The sequence below is a fragment of the Parasteatoda tepidariorum genome, chromosome 3 (assembly GCF_043381705.1).
Source record: "Parasteatoda tepidariorum isolate YZ-2023 chromosome 3, CAS_Ptep_4.0, whole genome shotgun sequence".
Lineage (NCBI taxonomy): Eukaryota > Metazoa > Arthropoda > Arachnida > Araneae > Theridiidae > Parasteatoda > Parasteatoda tepidariorum.
This window is the reverse complement of record NC_092206.1, coordinates 88123111-88143970: the sequence shown is the minus strand read 5'-3', so window position 1 is coordinate 88143970 and position 20860 is coordinate 88123111. Positions and strand designations below refer to the sequence as shown.

General features: G+C 28.7%; 1 protein-coding gene and 1 non-coding gene across 4 annotated transcripts in view; both read left to right on the top strand.

The window, feature by feature from the left end:
* Positions 1-1981: 1981 nt before the first annotated feature.
* LOC107444351 (uncharacterized) overlaps positions 1982-20860 on the top strand; it is a 30845-nt gene continuing 11966 nt past the window's right edge. Inside the window, exons 1-3 of one of the 3 annotated variants that reach the window (XM_016058463.3) lie at positions 1982-2206; positions 7766-8084; positions 11519-12664. In XM_016058463.3, coding sequence (XP_015913949.1) covers positions 2204-2206; positions 7766-8084; positions 11519-12264 — 1068 coding nt within the window. In that variant the 5' untranslated portion in view covers positions 1982-2203 and the 3' untranslated portion in view covers positions 12265-12664. Of the gene's footprint in view, positions 2207-7765; positions 8085-11518; positions 12665-20098; positions 20316-20860 lie in introns of those variants that run through there. The other 2 variants (XM_016058465.4, XM_016058464.4) reach the window with 2 other exon arrangements.
* Positions 14760-14841, top strand: TRNAS-UGA (transfer RNA serine (anticodon UGA)). Its single transcript has one exon. It is a non-coding gene; the product is annotated as a tRNA-Ser (tRNA).

Sequence of the window (20860 nt, the reverse complement as noted above, 5' to 3'; positions counted from 1 at the left end):
GAGTAATACAGGGATTGTAAATTTATAATAAACTCAATTTCGAACATTTTGATCAAAATCATGTTTTTGAGCTGGCATCATAATCAAACTATCATATCAAAAATTTATTTTCCACTCTCCTAATGAAAAATCATTAACATACTATGACCACCGTCCAGTTTTCATAGTATAATGGTTGCCTTAATAATGAGCTATTTATTATTGGAAAATAATGACTGACTTCTTTGAAAGTCCTATTCCTCTCTTTTCAAATTAATAAATATTTAAAGATCTATTTTAATAAATGAGGAATTTAAAGTAAAAGAAGTTTAATGCTTAATATTTTTTATTTTTTAAAATATCCTCATATGTTGATTATATCATTCGAAAATATAAACATGAATGGATGTAATAAATTTTGAAAAAATTTAAATGATTTAAAAGAAAATATTTCTCTAATGACAACAAATAAATAAAAGAGAGAAAAAAGTGTTCTTGCATTGTCGGTTACTTGTTATTTTTACTTAAAATGCAATAGTGACGGAATTTCTGAGTATATTTTTTAGGGAAAATATGGAACAGATTAATTGAGATAATGAAGTTTACTGTTCTAAAAATTAAAATCTGAGAGTTTTGTGAGAAATCCATTTTGAAGACATATTTATTAGTTAGGACAAAAATAAATAAATAAAAGAAAAATAAATAAATAAAAAATAAGTAAATAAAAAAATAAACGAAAAAGGAAATAAAAATTTAACAAATAAATAATAATAAATAAATGAAAATAAATAGATAAAAACTGAATAAACAAAAAGTAAATGAATAAAAAAATTAATCCGCAATTCATTCTTTTAGTTGTCATTTATCCAAAATCTGATCGTCCCGCAGTGGACTGATCGTTAAGACACGGTTCCCAGCAGACAACCGAAGTCAAGCATCACTGGCTGCTGTCGGTGTGCGGGTGGGTGACCTCTTGGATCAGTCTGCGTAGGGACGGAAGGTGTGCGGTATTGGTCCTCTTTAAACTGTTCTACTGTAAAGTGCTCGACTTCGCGTGCAGGTCGTCGGGCTACCGAAGCGGGGGTGCCATCTCCTCTGTAGAGGATCAAAATTGTGATGGCATGTCTTCGGATCATCCTCAGGGATGTTTCCCAGACCGTCGCCAATAGCCCATTGTGCAGCTCTAGTGCGACGTAAATGAACTACAACAGCAACAACTTAATCTGATCAACATTATTTCCACGAGCACGCAAACCTGCAAACGCCAATCAAAGACAACATATTAATACCCTTCATTTTGAGGATAAAGGATCTAAACCCGCCAAAAAATAAAAGGATGGTTATTCAGCCCAAGTACGTTATTGTGTCTCATGTCATAACTTAAATGTATCATCCGCACTAATTAAGAAATACAGAAATTCAAAATTTATTCAGAAATTCGCATCCATCGAAAAAAAGGTATAGTTATTCCAAGAAAGTACTTTTTTGTGTTCGATTTACTTAACTTAAAATATCGTCTGAACTAATTAATTAACGTATTTGAAGTCAACCCCGTGAACCCATTAAGTTTGAGTCCTAGTGAGTAAAAATTCGGTCATAAGTTCAACAGTCATTCAGAGAAATTATTTGCTGTTATTTTTGAGCACTGTACATACATCTTGTCTATATACACAATTCTTTTCAATGATCAATAAAATAATAGAATTATTATATTTTAAGCAAATTAAAGCAAATTTTTATTTAAATTATTTTGATATCTGAAAGAAAAATTTTTCTTTTTGAAGAAAACATAAATATTGCAAGAAATCTGGAAATTTTGGCTGCTAGTCCCAAGTTTCTTAGGTCTTAAAATAAATAAGCTGCATAAAATAATATTTAAAAAACATTCCAGCGAGCCTGGAGAAGTAAGAGAGTATCTTTCGACTTTCGGAAAACTAAAACGGAGCCATAATCTAAAAGTTCGGCGATTTATTAACGCTCGTTAGTAATTGCAACCCTACGCATTATATGAACGTTGCTGTGTTTCGGGTACGGACAGCGGTTTTTGCGATACGTAAGTTCCGTATAGTCTCTTTCTATTCTATTTGTAATTGAATATTTGTCCTATAGTATAATTAATAAAAAAACTGCATGGTTTTCAAATAATTGTAGAAATTTTAACATACATAAAAATTTAATTCTCAATAATATTAGTAAAATTTTTGCTTCAGAGAACATTGAAATTATGGTGAGTATTAATTTATTTTATTATTAAGATCATATTTATTCTAAATATTTTAATGTAGCATGCTAATCCATTATTTGTATGTTTTCCACTTTTTTGTTCTTTTGATGTAAATGATTAATAGAATAACATATGAAAGTTTTTAAAGCCGGGTGATGCAGAATTGGCTAGTTTAACAGTTATTTTTTTTTAAAAATCGTACTTGATTTTTTTACTATTTTTTTTAAAAAACTTTTTATAATTAATTTTTTTTATTGTACTCAGAATTGTTCGATTCAAATCTAATCAAATTATTTACTTAATAATTTAATTTTTAATTACTTATGTAAATATTTACACTTAATATTTTAATGAATAGAACCTACTGAAAAGATATTAAATTTTTTAGAACAATATTTTCAATGTTGAGTGTAATTTCTAATGTTTACCTTAAATGTGTAATTTTTAAATGTTTACGTATCTTTTTCTACAGCAAAAATATCTGCATAAAAATAAAAATAAGAGTAAAGCTAAGGTTAAATCGTGTCTAAAAAAATGCTTAAAATAAAATTGAGCATCACTATATCTATGTTCTGATAGCTTTTAAAATGAGTTAAATAATGTTATTCTTGAACAAGTGAAGGAGAAAAAAATGAGCATTTTTTCTTATCTCGTTAAAGATATTAATGCTACAATCGAAATCATATATGAGAATGAGGTGATATTTTGTACTTTATTTTTTATTCTATTGTTAAAATTTCCTAAAAATTAAAGAAAAAAATGATTTTTTTTTTTTATAATCGAACCATCACTGTTTTATATGGAGTCTCTTTGTCATGGTCACATACACTCTTGTTTTTTTTTTCTATTATTTTCAAGTATTTTTTTAATTGAAAAGTGTATTACCTTAAATGTTTCATATTAAAATTGGCATTGATTCGATAAATGAAAAAAGATATCATTTTAAGAAATTCAATTAACACTAATATATTAAATTGTATATTGTTAAATATGTAAATGATATTAATGTAAATAATACTTAAATATAATATTTTCATTTTTTTTTTAATTTGGAAAAACAAAAATATCTCCCTGTGCAACAAGGAATATCACACAGGGCCCGAAGTGATAACAGAGGTACAGCATAGTAGCATAAAATGTTTACATTATATTAAAAAACAAAACGACCCAATTTTGGGCTTATAACTTCTGATATTCAACAGCGTAGCCTTGTAATTTTCAATCCAATTCAGAAGACAAGGGTCAAGTGCTGGGAAAAATTTGCCTTCGTAGAGGACTTTTTGATGGAATTAACTCGCGTTTGCATTACATAGAGAGGAAAAGCATGAAAACCTCTCACGTTTAGCGTATCGGCAAGGCGACTCTAACCCTTGATCCGTCTACCACAAGATATTTTACATCAGCACTGTGCTCGGTGCATGCTGGATGCGGAATTTGTATCTACCAGCCATCGCTGGGATTCGAATCCAGTTCACCTCATTTGAAGGCGAAAGCTCTATCCCCTGAACCATCACGGTTCCATTCAATAATAATTCTAAAAAGTGCAAGATTACCTGCCGCTACTCGCCGCGTGGCGATTAAATAAAATTAAGTGGCCACCAAAAAATTTATCATTCGGCTACGCCTCTTTTTGTCATTTGACACTCCATCCTCACCACTCTTTAGTTCCTGGAAATGCACCAGATCATTAAAACTTTTATTTTTAATAACTTCTGTTTATTTGTAATTAATATTATTTAGCCAATGTATGCTCGATATTGGCCAATGTAGGCCCAATATAAGTCATTCTAGGACCAATGTTAAAAAATCTAGTCATCCCAATATTGGTCCCTCGGTACATGTTCTTATAGGACCCATTTCGAGCCAATTTTGGAGCCAACTGGAGCCAAGGTAAAATTTTTGCTAGGGGGAGATTTAGCTGTAATAATTACTAAAACGAAAATTATGGCGCCCGTTGATCGGTTTAGGTGCGCCCACTGCTTGTACCCAACGAAAAATTATTTCAGTTTCCCCTTTTCCCAAAATGCTATGCAAATACGTACTGAAGTACGCTGGCTCAGTAAAGGCAAAATACTTGATAAATTTCTGCATTTAATTGAAGAAATAAAAAATTATCTTGCAGACAGAAATCAAATATGTTTAAAACTAAGAGATCCTCTTTGGCTATCAGATTTGTTTTTCATAACGGACATAATGGAAAAACTAAATAATTTAAACTTAGAGCTGCAGGAAAAGGACAAACATAGTACAGCAAGAATGATAGGGGCTATAAACTCGCTCAGAGCTAAGCTAGTTTCGTGGATATCACATTTGAAAATGAAGTCTCTTGTGCATTTTCCAAACATGAAAAAAGTGATAGGTGACAGTGAAATTGACTTATCAACATTTGTCATAAACCTCCAATTGCTTCAAGATGGATTTGAAAAGCGCTTTTAACAATTTAATATCATCGAGCCTTTAATCACCTTTTTTCGTAAATCCTTTTACCAATCAAATAAACGTAACCGAAATAGCAACATACATTTCAGAATTTCTTCAAGAAAGGCGAGAAGAAGTGGAGATAGAAATTTTGGATCTTCAGAATGACATTATCCTCAAAACTATTATATCAGATTCTGGAAATACTGGAATATAGTTGACAGAAATAAATTTCATTCTTAAAAAGCGCAGCTTATAAAACATTTGGTACCACATACATATTTGGTACCACATACTTGTGTGAATTATTGTTTTCGACAATGAATATCATAAAATAAAAATATAGATCCCGACTTAAAAATGAACACTTTGACAATTGCTTGTGAGCAGGAATTTCATCCTACTCTCCCAATAATGAAGCNTTTTTGTGCATTATATGTAGTGTGTATTATTACCTATGTCTATCAACTATAAATTTATCTTGAAAAAATAAATGGTGCCCGCCATTCGACCGATATTCTGGTATTTGCTCTTAAGTACAGAAAGGTTGGGGACCCCTGGCCTAGTGTTTAAAATTCCAAAATTTAAATAAAAAATTTAAAAAAAAATAATTAACATTTGATAATTAACGAGAGAATTATTAACTGTTAGTAAAAAAATACCACACCACTTACATATCAAATGTCGTGGTGGCAGAAATGAGATGGACTCGGGTTCCAGTCAAGCTACTCAAAATTATTTAATTTTTATTAATGATATTTATTTAATTTATAATTTTACAATGATGGGAGGAAAAATTATTCCGAGCAACGCATATGTTCATTATCTGAGTATCCGTCTTTGGATAGGATTTAACACTAGAAAGACGGGAAATTAGTATATACCTATATTGCCTAAAAGCAGTCAAAATGACAGGATTGTGAATGCGTAAATAAATTTGTTTAAAATTAATTTTTAACATTTTTTATATTATTTACAGTTATTTAACAAGTTATTAGTAAATATTACCAAAAAAAAAATTATATGTTGTACAAAAAGTCACAAAATTCTAGGAAATTGTGTCATTATAGACATCATTGTTTTTCTAATTGAAATTGAAAGCAGTCAAAATGACTTCCTTAGGCAATCTAGTGTTAACTCATTCGCAGGCTTCGATAAAATGAAAAGATTTCTGTGATCACAAAATCTCACAAAACTTCCTGCATACTTTGTTCAACTCTTGTAGATACTATCAACCTTTTCGTCATTTTGGCGAACTGTGTTTAAAAATCACCGATTGGTGTAAAAAATTTTAATATTTATAGAACTCTATATTGTTTTTTACCACAGGGATGAATTTGGTAACCCCTCCAAAAAACCAGTGAATAGAAATACAAAATTGTTATATGCAAAAACATATTTTAAATTATTGAAAAAATACCTGAAATTTGAGCAAGACGAAAGTGAAAATAGGAAGCTTTTATCTGCAGAATGTCATCAAGGTTTTAATAAAAATATCGTGCGAGATTTTATTCATTTATTTAAAATAAGGGATTATGAATCTCAATGCCTGATATTTAAATCACGTGAATACGAATCTCGACATTTATTTTTAAAAACGCGTGAATACAAATCTGATGATTGATTTCAAAATTGCATAATTACTAAAGTCGATATTTGATTTTAAAAATCGCGTTAATACGAATCTCGATATTTGATTTTAAAATCGCGAGAGTACGAATTTCTACGCCTAAATTTAAATTACCATGAATACAAGAGTCAATGTTTCATTTTAAAATCGTGTGAATACGAATTCTGATTTGTAATTTTTAAGTCACTTGAGCACGAATCGCAATAGTGGCCTTTGAATTGCATATGAATACGATATTTGATATAAAAGCATGAAAATACGAAGCAGTATGAGCGATATTAAATCACGTAAATGGGAATCACGATTTTAAATCATCTGAATAATTTTTATAGTTAATATCTATGAAAAGAGACAAAAACTAGCAACTTTTTATAACACATTTCTATAGGGCCGGGATGGCCTGGTTGGTAGGGCACCGGGCCCATGTCCAAGAGTTCGTAGGTTTGATCCCAAATCGGCTAAAGGCTCCCCGTGTAGTAAATGGTGACTGATGCACATTAAATCTGTCGAATCGCGAAGTCCTCCATGTTCCCATAACAAATCAATACCTCTGAGAGTTTAAGGAGTTTCCTTGTCTTCTGGATTGGTTCAAAATTACAAGGCTACGGAGTTGAACATTAGTAGTCATAAACCCAGAATTAGGTCAGCTGTTTAACGACGGATAAAATAAAATAAAATTACATGACATTTCAATATTAAATTGTTATTTGCATGTTAAGTTGAAATATATATTAATGTATAAGCTTATTATAAATCTTCAGTTATTCTTCTTAATTATGTTACTATGCTTATGGAAGGAAACTGGATATTGTTTAATGATAATATAATGATTGTTCAACAATGTTTCATGGCTATGTCTTATAATAGCTTAAATACTTTAAATTTAGAGCGTAAATTATTATTCAACTTTTGTTTTAAATAACCTCGCTTCCACCCCCCATTCCCCACAAAAAAAAACCCAGTTTATATAATAAACAGTTAAATATTTGTCTCTTCAAGTTGGGAAAATAACCAATTTTTATTTTATTTTTTTAAATCTGAGTATATACATTGTGGAATTATGATCACAGAATGGAAATTTACCTGATTCTTAAATCATGTAACTTCTTCTTAGATCTATACAAAATATGTAAATTATTTTAAAAAATATTTTATATTTAATTTAATTTAAGCTGTTAAGTTATGTAGCGATTGTTATGCAAACTGTTCTTCGTAAAAATTGATAAAAAAGCTTTCGATATGCATGCATTGGTCAATTGTAGTTTTTAACAAATTAAAAGTGCACTGTATTGAAAATGAAAATTTTTATTTCCTTTTTCTGGGGTTTGTTAAAAACAATATTTGTCTCTTCAAGTTGGGAATCAATGGTTTAGAATCTTGTAAATTCATTCCAAACAAACTTTTTTTTAAAATTTTTTTTTTATTACCCCACTTTTTTATTACCCCACTTCTTTACCCCAATGCTTATTGCTTATTAATGTTCATGCTTAATTATTGTTCATATTTTTTTTTAGGATCTGCAAAACAGCTTGATCAAAAACTTAAACAAAGTTCAGATTACGTGGAATGGAATCAGGTTAGATAGAGATCACTGTCTCGCTAACTTTAAAAAGTGGCGTATTTGTAGGCAGCGTACACTCACGGCGCTTGCGAGGTTTCAGTATAAATTTGATAACATTAACTTACACAGCAGTTATGCCCGGGCTGTAGGAAATGGAGCTACCCTATTAGGAGGCTTAGCAACAGTAGTCGGTTTTGGCTTGTCCTTCTCTAAAGATTGGAATCCTATTGGAAAAGAATTGATGAAATATGGCTCTACCGTTGGTAACGTGGGTATGTTTGATTTAAAATTTATTAAACAGCCTTTAAGGCCGAGTTTTCAAAGGCAGTGTCGCCATATGAAATAATACTTTTTGTTGAATAATATGCTTTTAACAAGGGCGCCGGCAGGGGGGTGCAAGGAGGTGCACTTGCACCCCCTGACTTTCTTTTTAAGCTATTAGAGATACAGAAAAACAATTTCGTTATAAAATTTTTTTATTAAAACAAATAATTAGGTAATTATTGATACATTGCAATTAAAAAATTTTTTAAATCAAACAAGAATTGTACTCGTCTTGTTTGCTGTTCAAATCTGTTTATAACTGTTTCAATGAATTCTGAGTCATCTTTGATTCTTTTCTTATGCACAAACTTGGCAGATATCTAAGCTATATTTTTAAATTTCATTTTACAAAACATAAATAATATTATATTTTCTATTAGTTATTTTGTTTAAGAAAGTTGTATAATACAAACTGACTTCTCACAACTGTAAAACTTCATCAACACAATAAATACCAATGTAAAGCGTGCACAAACACGTTAGTATATGAAACTATTGTTTGTAGTTATTTGTGTTTCAATGCCAGCGCCATCAATACAGTTTCTCGTGGCAAAATTTGCAAGTACAAGGAACTGTTTCAAGTACTTTTTTTTTTAAATATCTTGTTAACAATGAAGAAATGCATCTTGAAAAAAATGAACAGATGAAAGTATATGTAATAACAAAACAAAATGTAATATAAAAGTATTTTAAAAATATGGGGGGGGGGTAGTTTGTTAGAGGGGTGTTACCCAAGTTCGAAAAGAAAATCAATCAAGGAATTATTTGTAACATCAAACATTTGCAAACAATTTTATTGTTACTAAATATTTCCAAACAAAAACTAACTCAGATCATTTTCAAATGCTAATACGTATATATCCCATATGTACAAATTATTATTTACTTCAGGTTTAAAATTTAGAAATACGAAATCATATTTTCAATAAAATGCAATTAAAAATACAAGGCACAATATTCTCCAAATCCCGCAAAAACTATTAAAAATAAAAAGGCACATTTATCTTAAAATCTACTGAAAGTAATTAAAAATATAAGTAAATTGTTCTTTTAAAATTATTTTAAAATCGAACTCAGAGTTTTTAAATTCAAAGCAAATTATGGACCAAATCCCTTGAACGCCCACCGGTATTGCCGCCAGAACTTGTGGATCAGGTCAACATTCCAGTTTCTGATAATCAGCACGTAATGGCATTAGCCTAGAATGGCATTTAGCACACGTGGTAGCAAACTTTCAGCAATGGGACGACTTGGAAAGGCAATCAGATTCCAAATTAGCGGCTCCGGCCTAACTTCGCTCACCACTTTCGTTCAATAACTTTCTCAGCCATTCTCCACCACCTTTTATCCTCGTGTCCGCAAAGCGAATGAATCTTAGACTGACCTTTTTCCTCCCACGAGCAGTAGCGCAACACCAGTGAACGTCACAAAAAATAGTTCAACAATCACGAATTCAAGCGAAAACAGTCACGAATTAAATAATACTTTATAAAAGTGATAAAACAATACTGCTTAAATATAAAGAAACTCAAATTTATAATTCAGCCAAAAGTTTTATTTAAAAAGACAATAAAAATTAAAATCACCGTCAAGCCAGTAAAGAATATAAAAATACTTTAAATTATTATTATGTAAATACATTAAATAATTAACTTAGAATAGTAAATATGTTCTGTCCTATTAAATTTATAATTGATTTCTTAAACATGTTTTCTCCTCTATTTTTTTTTATTTCTGTATAGTAGGGAGCAAATCGTATGTTTATGTTATTTAATAGTTTTTATATGTTAACTGAAAAGTAACGCACTATTTTACCTTATTACTTAAATATCTGTTAAGTTTTGTTTAATTTTCGGACTATATATTTCCAACTTTTTATCCTATAAAACTAAACTTTTCAAATATTCAAGGTTTTTTTCTTCTTCATAGAAAGCTTTTTAGGTCTTTATAAATACCCCATTATATAAACAATTCTACTATATTACACTTTCTCTGTACGCTTCCCCTTTTTTTTCGCAAGGGGAAGGGAGTGGTTGTGATTTAAAGGAAAATTGAATACCCTAACAGAAAAAAAAAGGTATTTTTCCCAACCAATTTCGAGACAGTAGGACGTATATTTTAGAGTTATAACGGTTTTATGTACAGTACGCAAAAAAAAAAAAAAAAANAAAAAAAAAAAAAAAAAAAAAAAAAAAAAAAAAAAAATCATCCTGAATAACGTTTGATCTAATGATCGAATCTTCACGTTCTTCGACTCAATCTTAATGGTTTGAAGGGGTGACCTCAAATATGCTAATTAATAAGTACGATATTTTAAGTTACAAAATCAGACACAAAAACGTACTTTCTCTGAACAAACATACCTTTTTTCGACGGATTCGGATTTTTGACCCCCAAAATAAAGAGCCTTGTCGCAATCTGGGAAATGTGGTCTCCATAATTTTGTCAAAAATAGCAAAATAAGCAAAAAGTAAAATTAACATTAAGGGGTCAACCCTTAATGTTAAATTTAGTTTTTGCGTATTTAGTTACATTTCGAGAAATTAAGCGAACTGAAATATTACAATTGATATAATTGATATATAATAATATTTATAAAATTGTTCCATTACCATGCAAAAATTTATTTTTAGTAAATATTTATTATTTTATTTAATAATGGTCTAAAAAACTTGAGTTGTAAGGTATGCAATTTTTTGCATCATTTCTAAGAATATACTTTTACATGTCAAAATACAAATCTTGAGCAAAATCGGTAGAAAAGTTCTTGAAAAATTAAATTTCAAAAAAGTCAGATGTTAAAAATTTGATTTCTCATTAACTTATTCTACCGATTTTGCTCAAGATTTGTACAGCAGAGGAGTTATATGTAAAAAGATTGCTATTTTTATTTTTTATGCATTTCGTCTGAGTTATTTAATCTGTTGAATCGAATTTTGCGTCAATAAGTACTCAAGAAACATTGTCTCACCTGCTATCTAGATAGCAGCAAAATAGCTGCATGAAAATTGTAAATAAGTGCATGTTAATATAGTGCTTTTTATACATAGAAACCTTTGCAACTTCTTGCTCGAAGTATTGTTTTCTGAAGTATTTACTTTCATTTAGCTAGCGTCAATAAGTACTCAAAAAACATTGTCTCACTTTATATTTAAATCTCAGCAAAATAGCTGCATGATAAGTGTGAATAAGTGCATATCAATATAGTACTTTTTATACATAAAAAGATTAGTAACTTCTGGCCAAATCTTCTAGCACGAAACATTATTTCTCCCCCTCACGTATTTGTATTCTTAGAACGCCAGCATGCTATTTCGACGCAAGTTTCATGTTCTTAATTATTTATAGTATGCATAATTTTATGTTTTTTTATTTTATTTAGGTGGGGCTACGACCTTAACTGTGTCTCTTGTGGAATGTGGATTCAATGCTCAAACATTAAATGAAGTCAAAGCAATATTAGAAGAAGATAGGCGACAAACCGAAGAGCTTCTTCATTGGTTTGATAGAAACAAAGATTTGGACACTCATCTTCAAGAAGTATTTGGTTGCGGCTTTGCAAATATCAACGATGTTTTAACAGTTATTCGTGAAGTTTCCATCGTTTATTCAAAAGGTGGTAAAGCTTTGGATAATGTACGATCTTACTTAGCAGCGCTTATTACACAGAACTTCTCAGTATACCGCTTACCAAATTTAAATGATAAGAAATTAGAAACAATTATATATCACGCAAGTTCCAAAGTGAAACTATTACTTAAAGAGTTTTTCGATAGTTCTGCAGTACGATCAGCCACATGGAGAATATATGATTCTTTCAAGAAGAATCCATCAATTTCATTTGACTTATCTAAAATAAGCGTTCGCATTGTGAGTAAGGCAAAATTTCAGCAGTGGCTCTCTGTTTCAGCTGATGGCCGGTCCTTGATACATGATATAGATTTGACGGCGCAAAGCATATTTCGGACAATCAATGTTGCTTTGAGCATTTTGGCCTTTCTTTCATCTGTTGATGATATTAAAAATGGAAAATCGAAATATTCCGAAATGGTTAAAGAAACCCGTAATTATTTGTATTTTGAGTTGGATGAGGTGGAATGTTTGCTCGATAAAATTTTTTCGACATGAATCTTAACAAAGTGCTTACCAATTATTTTTTAAAGGAATTTTGAAGATTCATTAAAAGTTAATATTTTTTCAAGCATATTTTTTTCCCCTCTGTCTATTTAGAAGGTCTTTTAGTATTTCTTTTTAATTTTTCTAATTTTTGATACAAACAAGTTTGAATAGGACGCTTTTCTTGTATCTTGTATATTTTTTAATGTCTTTTGTTTTAGTATGTTAACTTGAAATTGAAGAAAATTTGATAATGGATGCTCTATGTATTAGAAAAGAAGCGGGAGAACTATGTATTTTTTTAAAAAATTTATGCATTTATATGTTCAGCAAAAGTTGTAAAAAGAATAGAAACCCAATGCTTTATGTATCTTAATAATTTTTTTAAATAAAAAATGTATGATTTATCTAACATGTAGATATTCTTGTGTAGTAAACACTGTTGCCATTTACAAATGTTAAATAAAATGAAATACTATTTGTACAATACTAAAATATTTTCAATGTTGAGTTTCTTAAAAAAAGAAAATGTCAAGTTATTTTTTAAAGCACTTAAACAATTTTCTATATTGATAAAAAATTGTCATAACTTATCAGTAATTTATCACGAACGGCTTAGCGATACAATTGCTTTAAAAAAATGTGTATTTATAGTGGTCAACCATTGTTAGAAATTTATTGCTAAACGATCCTTACTTTTAACTCTCCTTGAGAAGCAGGGGCCAATTGCAATAGAGAGCTATTTCTCTTTTTGCGTAATTTGTGTGCGTGTAGGTTGTCTACTTAGTAGATCTTGATCAGGGGTTTCCAACTAACATGACGCCGGAGGCCACAATTAAAAACACAAATCAAATGGCGGGCCGCAACTTTATCAAAATTTTATGTTTGAAGGAACATTTAATATTACTGTCAGATTTTTAACAAGTTGTAGAAAACAAAAGTATTGAATTAACAAATTAAAAAAAGAAATAGATTTTTAAAAATATTTAATTGCATATTAGAAAATTCGGGCTACAGTAGCTTTAATGTGCACCTATGTATTAAACAATTAATGTGCAACAGATTGTTAAGATATAAGACTTTAAAAAGGTTGGTCCTTCATAGTAGAACGCAAAATATTCAATAAGAAAATTGAGGTTTGTCTGCTGCAACCACCAGAGGATAGATATTTACATTTAAAATTTGTGTGTTCGTTCAAAATGAGTGGTTTCAAAAACCGAAAAATTTCTTCGAGAAAATTTCTGATACGCTAAATTATATTCACAAAATACAACAAAAATGAAATAAGCAACATACACGATTATTTTTGTATTTGAATAAATATTTTCTTGGATGCAAAACCTGAGAAATAAATTTTTTTGCACCATTGGTATGTTAAATCTCACAGTAACGGTTTTTATTAATGAGAAAAGTATTTTAAACCCATCTATATTTTTTACGAAAATTGTCAACAAAAAACTGACAACTAATATATTTTAGTTCACAGGCCACAAAAAGAGCTTCGCGGGCCGGATGCGGCCCCCGGGCCGCTATTTGGAAAACACTGATCTTGATATTTTTATTATCATCCTATTTCCCCTACTTGTAAATTTAAACTTTGGTTTCCTTAAACGTTTTTTTTTTTTAGTTTTCCGAAGATTGCTTTTGTATTTTTGTATCAAATTCTGATAAAAAAAATAAACAATACACTATTATCCAACGAATGATAAGATATACCTTGTGTTATGTAGATAAAGACTAAAGACTTGAATAAAGCACAAATGAAAGTAAATAAATGGATATATTATTATTTTCTCCCGGCTTGCAGTGACTTTCCTCCCCATGTAACGCATATGCGAGTTAATTTCATTAAAAGGCCCCACAAAAGCTGGTTTGTCCCAATGCTTGATTCGGGAGTTCCCCTGTCTTCTAGGTTGGGTTCAAAGCTAAGGACTTTGAACATTGATAGTCGTAAACTTAGAATCGGGTCGACTATTCATTAAATAAAATGAAATACTTTCTTTTATTTTTTTTATAAAAAAAAATAAATAGTATAATTATGCAAATATTGTGTACAGCTAAGTAACTCAATATTTTAACCTTATAAGTAACTATATTTAATTTATATTTTTGTAAGTTATTTCTTAATTTGAAAAAAAAAATCAATGCCTAAATACTACTACAAAAATAATAAATCGAGAACTAGAAATAGTTTAAATACTATAAATTTTTCAGAAGAAAAAAAAATCTATCAGAAATCAATAAATTTCTTATTTTTATTCCCCACCTAGACTTTGTACACGGTACTTTTAAGAAAGATAATGTTAAGTGTACATGATGATACAGGATCTATAATATTTTATTTTCAACACTTTGCTGAAACTTACTGTTATAGATAAAACTAAATTTTACTACATAAACAGACATTAATAAATTATCACGCAGCTGCTGAAAAAGTAATCAAAGTTATCAACCTTGTGTTTCGTATATGTGGGACTCCGCAAAATTGAAATCTTTATGATAAATGAGCAGTCGTGGCCGAGTGGTTAAGGCGATGGACTTGAAATCCATTGGGGTTTCCCCGCGTAGGTTCGAATCCTGCCGGCTGCGTTACTTTTTTTATGAATCTAAGATTTTGTAGTTATTGAATCTTTTGATATCCATAATATTTATTAAACTAATTTTTAATTAAACTTTTAAAAATAACCTGTTATTTTGAATCTTACGGTTTTCTTACCTCAATTTTCAGTGTAAGAATAACTTTTTTTCCGGGGGGGGGGAGGGAGACGAATCATGAGCGTATTACTACTTAACCCTTGGATGTAGAATTTTTATTAAACATATTTTCCACACTTTTTTTTATTATTTTTTATTAATTTACGTCAAAATAAGTAAAAAATATTATATTTAACATTTTAATAATTTATAGTTATGAAATACACCATTAAACACCGGTGTTTTTTTCTGCGTTAAAGATAAAATTTTCCAAACAAGACTCAACAATGATTTTTCAAATTTGCACTCATTTAGATCTAAGAGAAACAGTTATTAGTCATTGAAATTACTTTAATTTACAAAATCTATTATTGATAAATTTTTGAATATGAATAAATAGAAAAATTTTCAACAACTTTTTTTGGATTTTATGTTTTAATGCAAATATATTTCCGATAATCAAATATATTTCCGAAATCATTATTGGACTGTTTTTTACAATAAAAAAATAAATAAAAGGGACACCGGTGTCTCATCTGCCTTAAAGAGATCGAAGTATTTCCTTGCAGTTATTATTTATTTTCTTCCTTATTACGTTTTTGATTAGCATTCCAAAATAAAGGCTTTAAACTAAACTGGTGTTTTATTTTATAAAATAGTACTTCAGGGATATTACCTCATTAAGCAATATTTTATGATAAGCATATTTAAACCGGTCATTAATTGTTTTACTGATATTAAACAGTAAATAGAAAATTTTATTATAAACTTGAGTATAACTTTATCCAGTCAACATTAATAATTATTATTATAATGAATGAAAAATTATAAAATATTTGGAATTAACTTTTGACACTGATACTCAGTTATCTCTTTGGCGAAAAACGCTTAGAGTTTCAAACGTATTCAAAAAATAAATAGGAATTAATGTAACAAAATTATAAATAAAGTTTTAATGGTGATTCAGAAAAATATTAAGTTTGAATTTTGCCTCAATTGAATTGAAATCTGTTAAAAAAAATTTGTATGAATGCAATGAAACATTTTGAGATCTTCCAACTGAATATTTTTTAATTCAAATGTAACAGCTGTTTACGTTAACAACTAACAAAAAAAGATTATTACAATCATGGGTTATAATGATTATAATAGGAGGCAGTGTCCCTGTAGTATTATCTAGTTTCAGTTCATTATTTCATTAAAATGTTTTTTATCTATATTTTATCTTATAATTTCTTCTGCCGTCAACGCTTACTTCAAAACTTGGAACTTTTTTAAATTTATAAAATAAAACGAAAAAAAAAATTATTGAACAAAAAAATAAATTATTTATTTTAAAAATCTCACAATTAAGAGAATATAATATAAAAGAATTTTTTTGCTGTTTCAAGTCAGTCAGCTCTGTTCAGACTCATCCTTTTCGAAAAATATTTACAGCTCCGAAAATCACAAATAATTTTTAATAAATAAGGTATAAAGTATACAACTTATCTATTTCACAACTATAAAATTATTTAAAATGCCTATCTCGATTCATTAGATAATATCGCATAATCAATTCGAGTTCAAACGATAAGCTTTCTTCTAAAATAACGCTTAACTGCAAACAATCGTGAGAAAGATAACTGGTGGTGGGGTGGTAGAGGGACGGCAGAAGGGGTTTTCCCTTTTTTATAACACAATGAGAGCAGATTTGGCGCGTTATCTCTATTACAGTTAAACGAAGTAACTTCTACTGATGCTAAAATCTTGTAGTGTATCACTAACCATGAAAATATTTAAATTTGGTAATGGCTATTTTTGTTCTGTCACTAATTTAGTTATTTCGAATTTCACAAAAATAAAGTTTTATTTATTTGTTTTTTATCTTAACGAACTTGATAACAGGTAATCATTTAATTTCTAGAACGTCTACGTTCAGATTTTGTTTTAGTAACTTGCATTTAAATGTATGATAATTTACTTTTAATTACATCACATTACAAGACTGAGCATACTGAGCTAATTGAACTACATTCTAAAACTGAATTGTACTAATTTAAGGTATCCGACTACTTTCGAGAACTTCTTTTTAAAAATATTAATGTAAAATTAAAAAAAAACTCATTTATTTGTTTTATTGTGTGTAAAAACTTATAAAACTAGCAGAAACCATTGTCGTAATTCTTATTTTCATTTTTACGGCTATTTTTAGGTAAAAATAAAAATTTGTTTTTTGGATATACGCTATCGCATGAAACAAAAAATTCTCTGAGGATTTTATTTAGAAGGCTGTTAACTATGTTTTGAACTATTTTCGCGAAAGCAAGTGCGTATACTATTGAGTTAGGGATCGATGTAGTTAAAAAAGCAATTTTTAAAAAATTTCCGCACTTGTGTTTGCAAAAAAACATGCAAAAAAAAAATGAAATTCTGCTTTTTTTTCTTTTAGTCTGTAGTTGAAAACTTGTGTACTATAATCATAACCACTTATGAAAAATTGTAGACAATTATTATAAAAACAGCATGAGATATCGTTTTTAATATGGTGTAAAATGTGAAAAAACTTGATTTTGAGATAAACGCATTTAAAGAATTAAAATCACTAGTCTATCCAATGTTATCACCTGGAACAAAAACTACTATAACTTTGTAAATAATTGTAGTACGAACAAAAGTAAGGTATTTTTAGAAAGTTAAGAGCACAGAGATTCTAAATTTATAGTAAACTCAATTTCAAAAATTTTGCTCAAAATCAAGTTTTTGCACTGGTATCTTAAGCAAACTCTCATATCAAAAGTGTATTTTCCACTCGCTTAATCAAAAATCATGTACATAGTTATCTAACATACTATGACCACCGTTCTGTTTTCATAGTATAACAGTTACCTTAATAATGTGTTATTCCCAATTGAAAAATAGTGAATGACTTCCGCGTAAGTCCTATTCCTCGCTTTTCAAATTAATAAAGGTTTAAAGATCTATTTTTAATAAATGAAGAATTTACAGTTAAAAGCTTAATGTTTAATATTTTTTATTTTTTAAATATCCTCCTATGTTGATTATATCAAAAATATCGTTCGAAAATATAAAGATGAATGAATGTATTAAATTTTTAAAAAATTGAAATGATTTAAAAGAAAATATTTCTCCAATGAAAACAAATAAGTAAAAGAGAGAAAAAAAATGTTCTTGCGCTTTTGATTACTTGCTATTTTTACTTAAAATACAATACTGACGGAATTTCTTAGTATATTTTTTAGGAATAATATTGAACAGGTAGGAAAGTTTTCTGCTCTAAAAATTAAAATCTGAGAGTTTTTTGAGAAATCCATTTTTTATGACATATTTATCAGTTAGGACAAATAAAAAGAAAATAAATAAATAAATAGATAAAAGTAAATAAATAAAAATTAAATAAATAAATAAAAATAAATAAATGAAAATAAATAAATAAAAAATAAGTAAAAAAAAAGTAAATGAATAAGAAAATGAATGATACAAATAAAAAAAAAATACTGCCAAACTTTTTATTTTTAAAATATATTTTAAATTCTGGCAAGTTTTATTCTTCGAAATTTATTAACTCATCCAAAACAATCGAAGGAAAAAAAAGAAGCTTAATAAACATGTTTTAATTTTTAAACATGTTTCAGTTTATAAAATTCAATCATCATATGAAAACCATTGTATCAACTTAATTAACGACAAAAAGTAGAGAGAATAACTTTAAAATTCCATCAATAAAAAAATGAAAAAATAGCATAAAAGATATTTTTTTAAATTTTTATAAAGTTGTTTATCTATTTATGTGCATTAAAATAGAAAAACAAACTAATGTGTGATTTTTTTTGTACAGACAGTTTTTGTTAACTTTTTTTGTTTTGCTCATCTTGAGTAAGGCTCTGGTTTCTATACGTTTAAATTTATTGTGTTGCAAGCATTTAGATAAGTTTTTCTTACAGGGCTAGAGTTAAAATTTCAGAGACTATAGGCACGAAACTATCGAAGACCTATTAATCATAGCTTTAAAACAAATTTACGGTGTACAAAAAAAAGTCTGAATCACCCTGAAAAACTTTTGATCTAATGATCGGATTTTCAAGTGCTGGATTCCAACTCTCTAAAATATCATACATATCAAGTTTGACTTCTAAAAAACTATTCGGTCGATTTTGCTCTCTTTACATTCTTTAAAATGAAGTAAAAAATTGTACCTTACAATTAAAATCCCCCCCCCCATTATTATGAAATAAGATAACAAAAAGTAATAAATGGTTATTAAAAATTGTTTTTGGCATGGAATTAATTATCTTCGGATAAACGAATCTTATAATTGTATGCACAATTTTTTTTTTCTAATTCGCTTAAGTTTTTAGATCGAACGAAATACGCAAAAAGTAAAATTAACATTAAGGGGTCAAAACTTTGAACCGCTCTCTTGATCAAATTATTGGGACCATCTTTTGCAACTTGCGGATACTCCCTACATTTTGAGGATAAGGGATCTAAACTCGTCAAAAAAAATATGTTTATTCAGAGGAAGTAAGCTATTGTGTCTTATTTCATAACTTAAAATATATTATCTGCACTAATTAGTCAGAAATCCGTGTCCGTCGAAAAAAGTTGGTTACGCTTTTGAGTATCATTTAGGAAACTTAAAAATTCGCCTGCACTTATTAATTAGCATGTTGGCGGTCAACCACGTGAACCATTAAGTTTGAGTCCTAGTGCGTAAAAATCCTGTCATTAGATTAGCAGATGTTCACAGAAATTCCTTCTTTCTTCATTTATTTTTATTTTTGCGCACTGCACATACATCTATTACGTACACAATTATTTTCAATGATTAGTAAAATAATAGAATTATGTATTATATATTTAGTAAATTCTAGCTCATTTTTATTTAAATTATTTTGTCGTCTAAAAAGATAATTTATTTTTATTTTTAAAGAAAACATAAATATTGTAAGAAATTTAGAAATTGGGGGTGTTAGTCCCAAGTTTCTTGGGTCATAAAATAAACAAGCTGCATAATACAGTATTTGAAAAACATTCCATTTTTAGCGAGCCTGGAGCAATAAGATATCATCTTTCGACTTTCGGAAAGCTGAAACGGAGCCATTATCTAAAGTTTGGCGATTTATTAACTCTCGTTTGTAATTGTAACCCTACCCATTATATGTATGTTGTTGTGTTTCGGGCGCAGACAGCGATTTTTGAGACATTTTGTATAGTCTTTAATTTTTCAATTTGTAATTGAATATTTGTCCTATATAATAAATAAAAAACTGCATAGTTTACAAATAGTTGTAGAGATTTTAACGTACATAAAAATTAAATCTCAATAATTTTGTTGAAATTTTGCTGCAGAGAACATTGAAATTATGGTGAGCATTAATTTATTTTATTATTAGGATCATATTTATTCTAATAATAATTATTAATCTAATTAAGTAATCTTAGGCTGAAAACTATTTTACCTAAATTAATATTACAGTGAAGTAAATACAAAATTATGAATAAGGAATTACATTAATAATTTTTGAAAGTTATCAAAATCACAATGAATCAAATTCATAGATAACTGTAGAAAAATGCAATATATGTGAATTATTTTCATGCTAAATTTGCTTTTAAAAAATGAGTAAATGTTATAATGTTTTTGTTATTTAAGTTTGCTTTTTAGGCTTAGGATTTTCTGAAAATAGCTGTTGCCTAAGGATTTCCCATCGCGGAAGAACTTAGATTTCAATTTTATCTGATTTCAAGAAATATCAGTGATATTGTCAAAGTTTCCTATGTATCAAATTTAAGCAATTGCTTTGAAATCGTAGAAAACTAGTTCCAATGCTCCATTAAGGGTGTCTTGGAGTCGGGAAAAACTTCGATGAGACACTCGGACAAAAATAACCAGGTGTTCCTTTACTGGGTG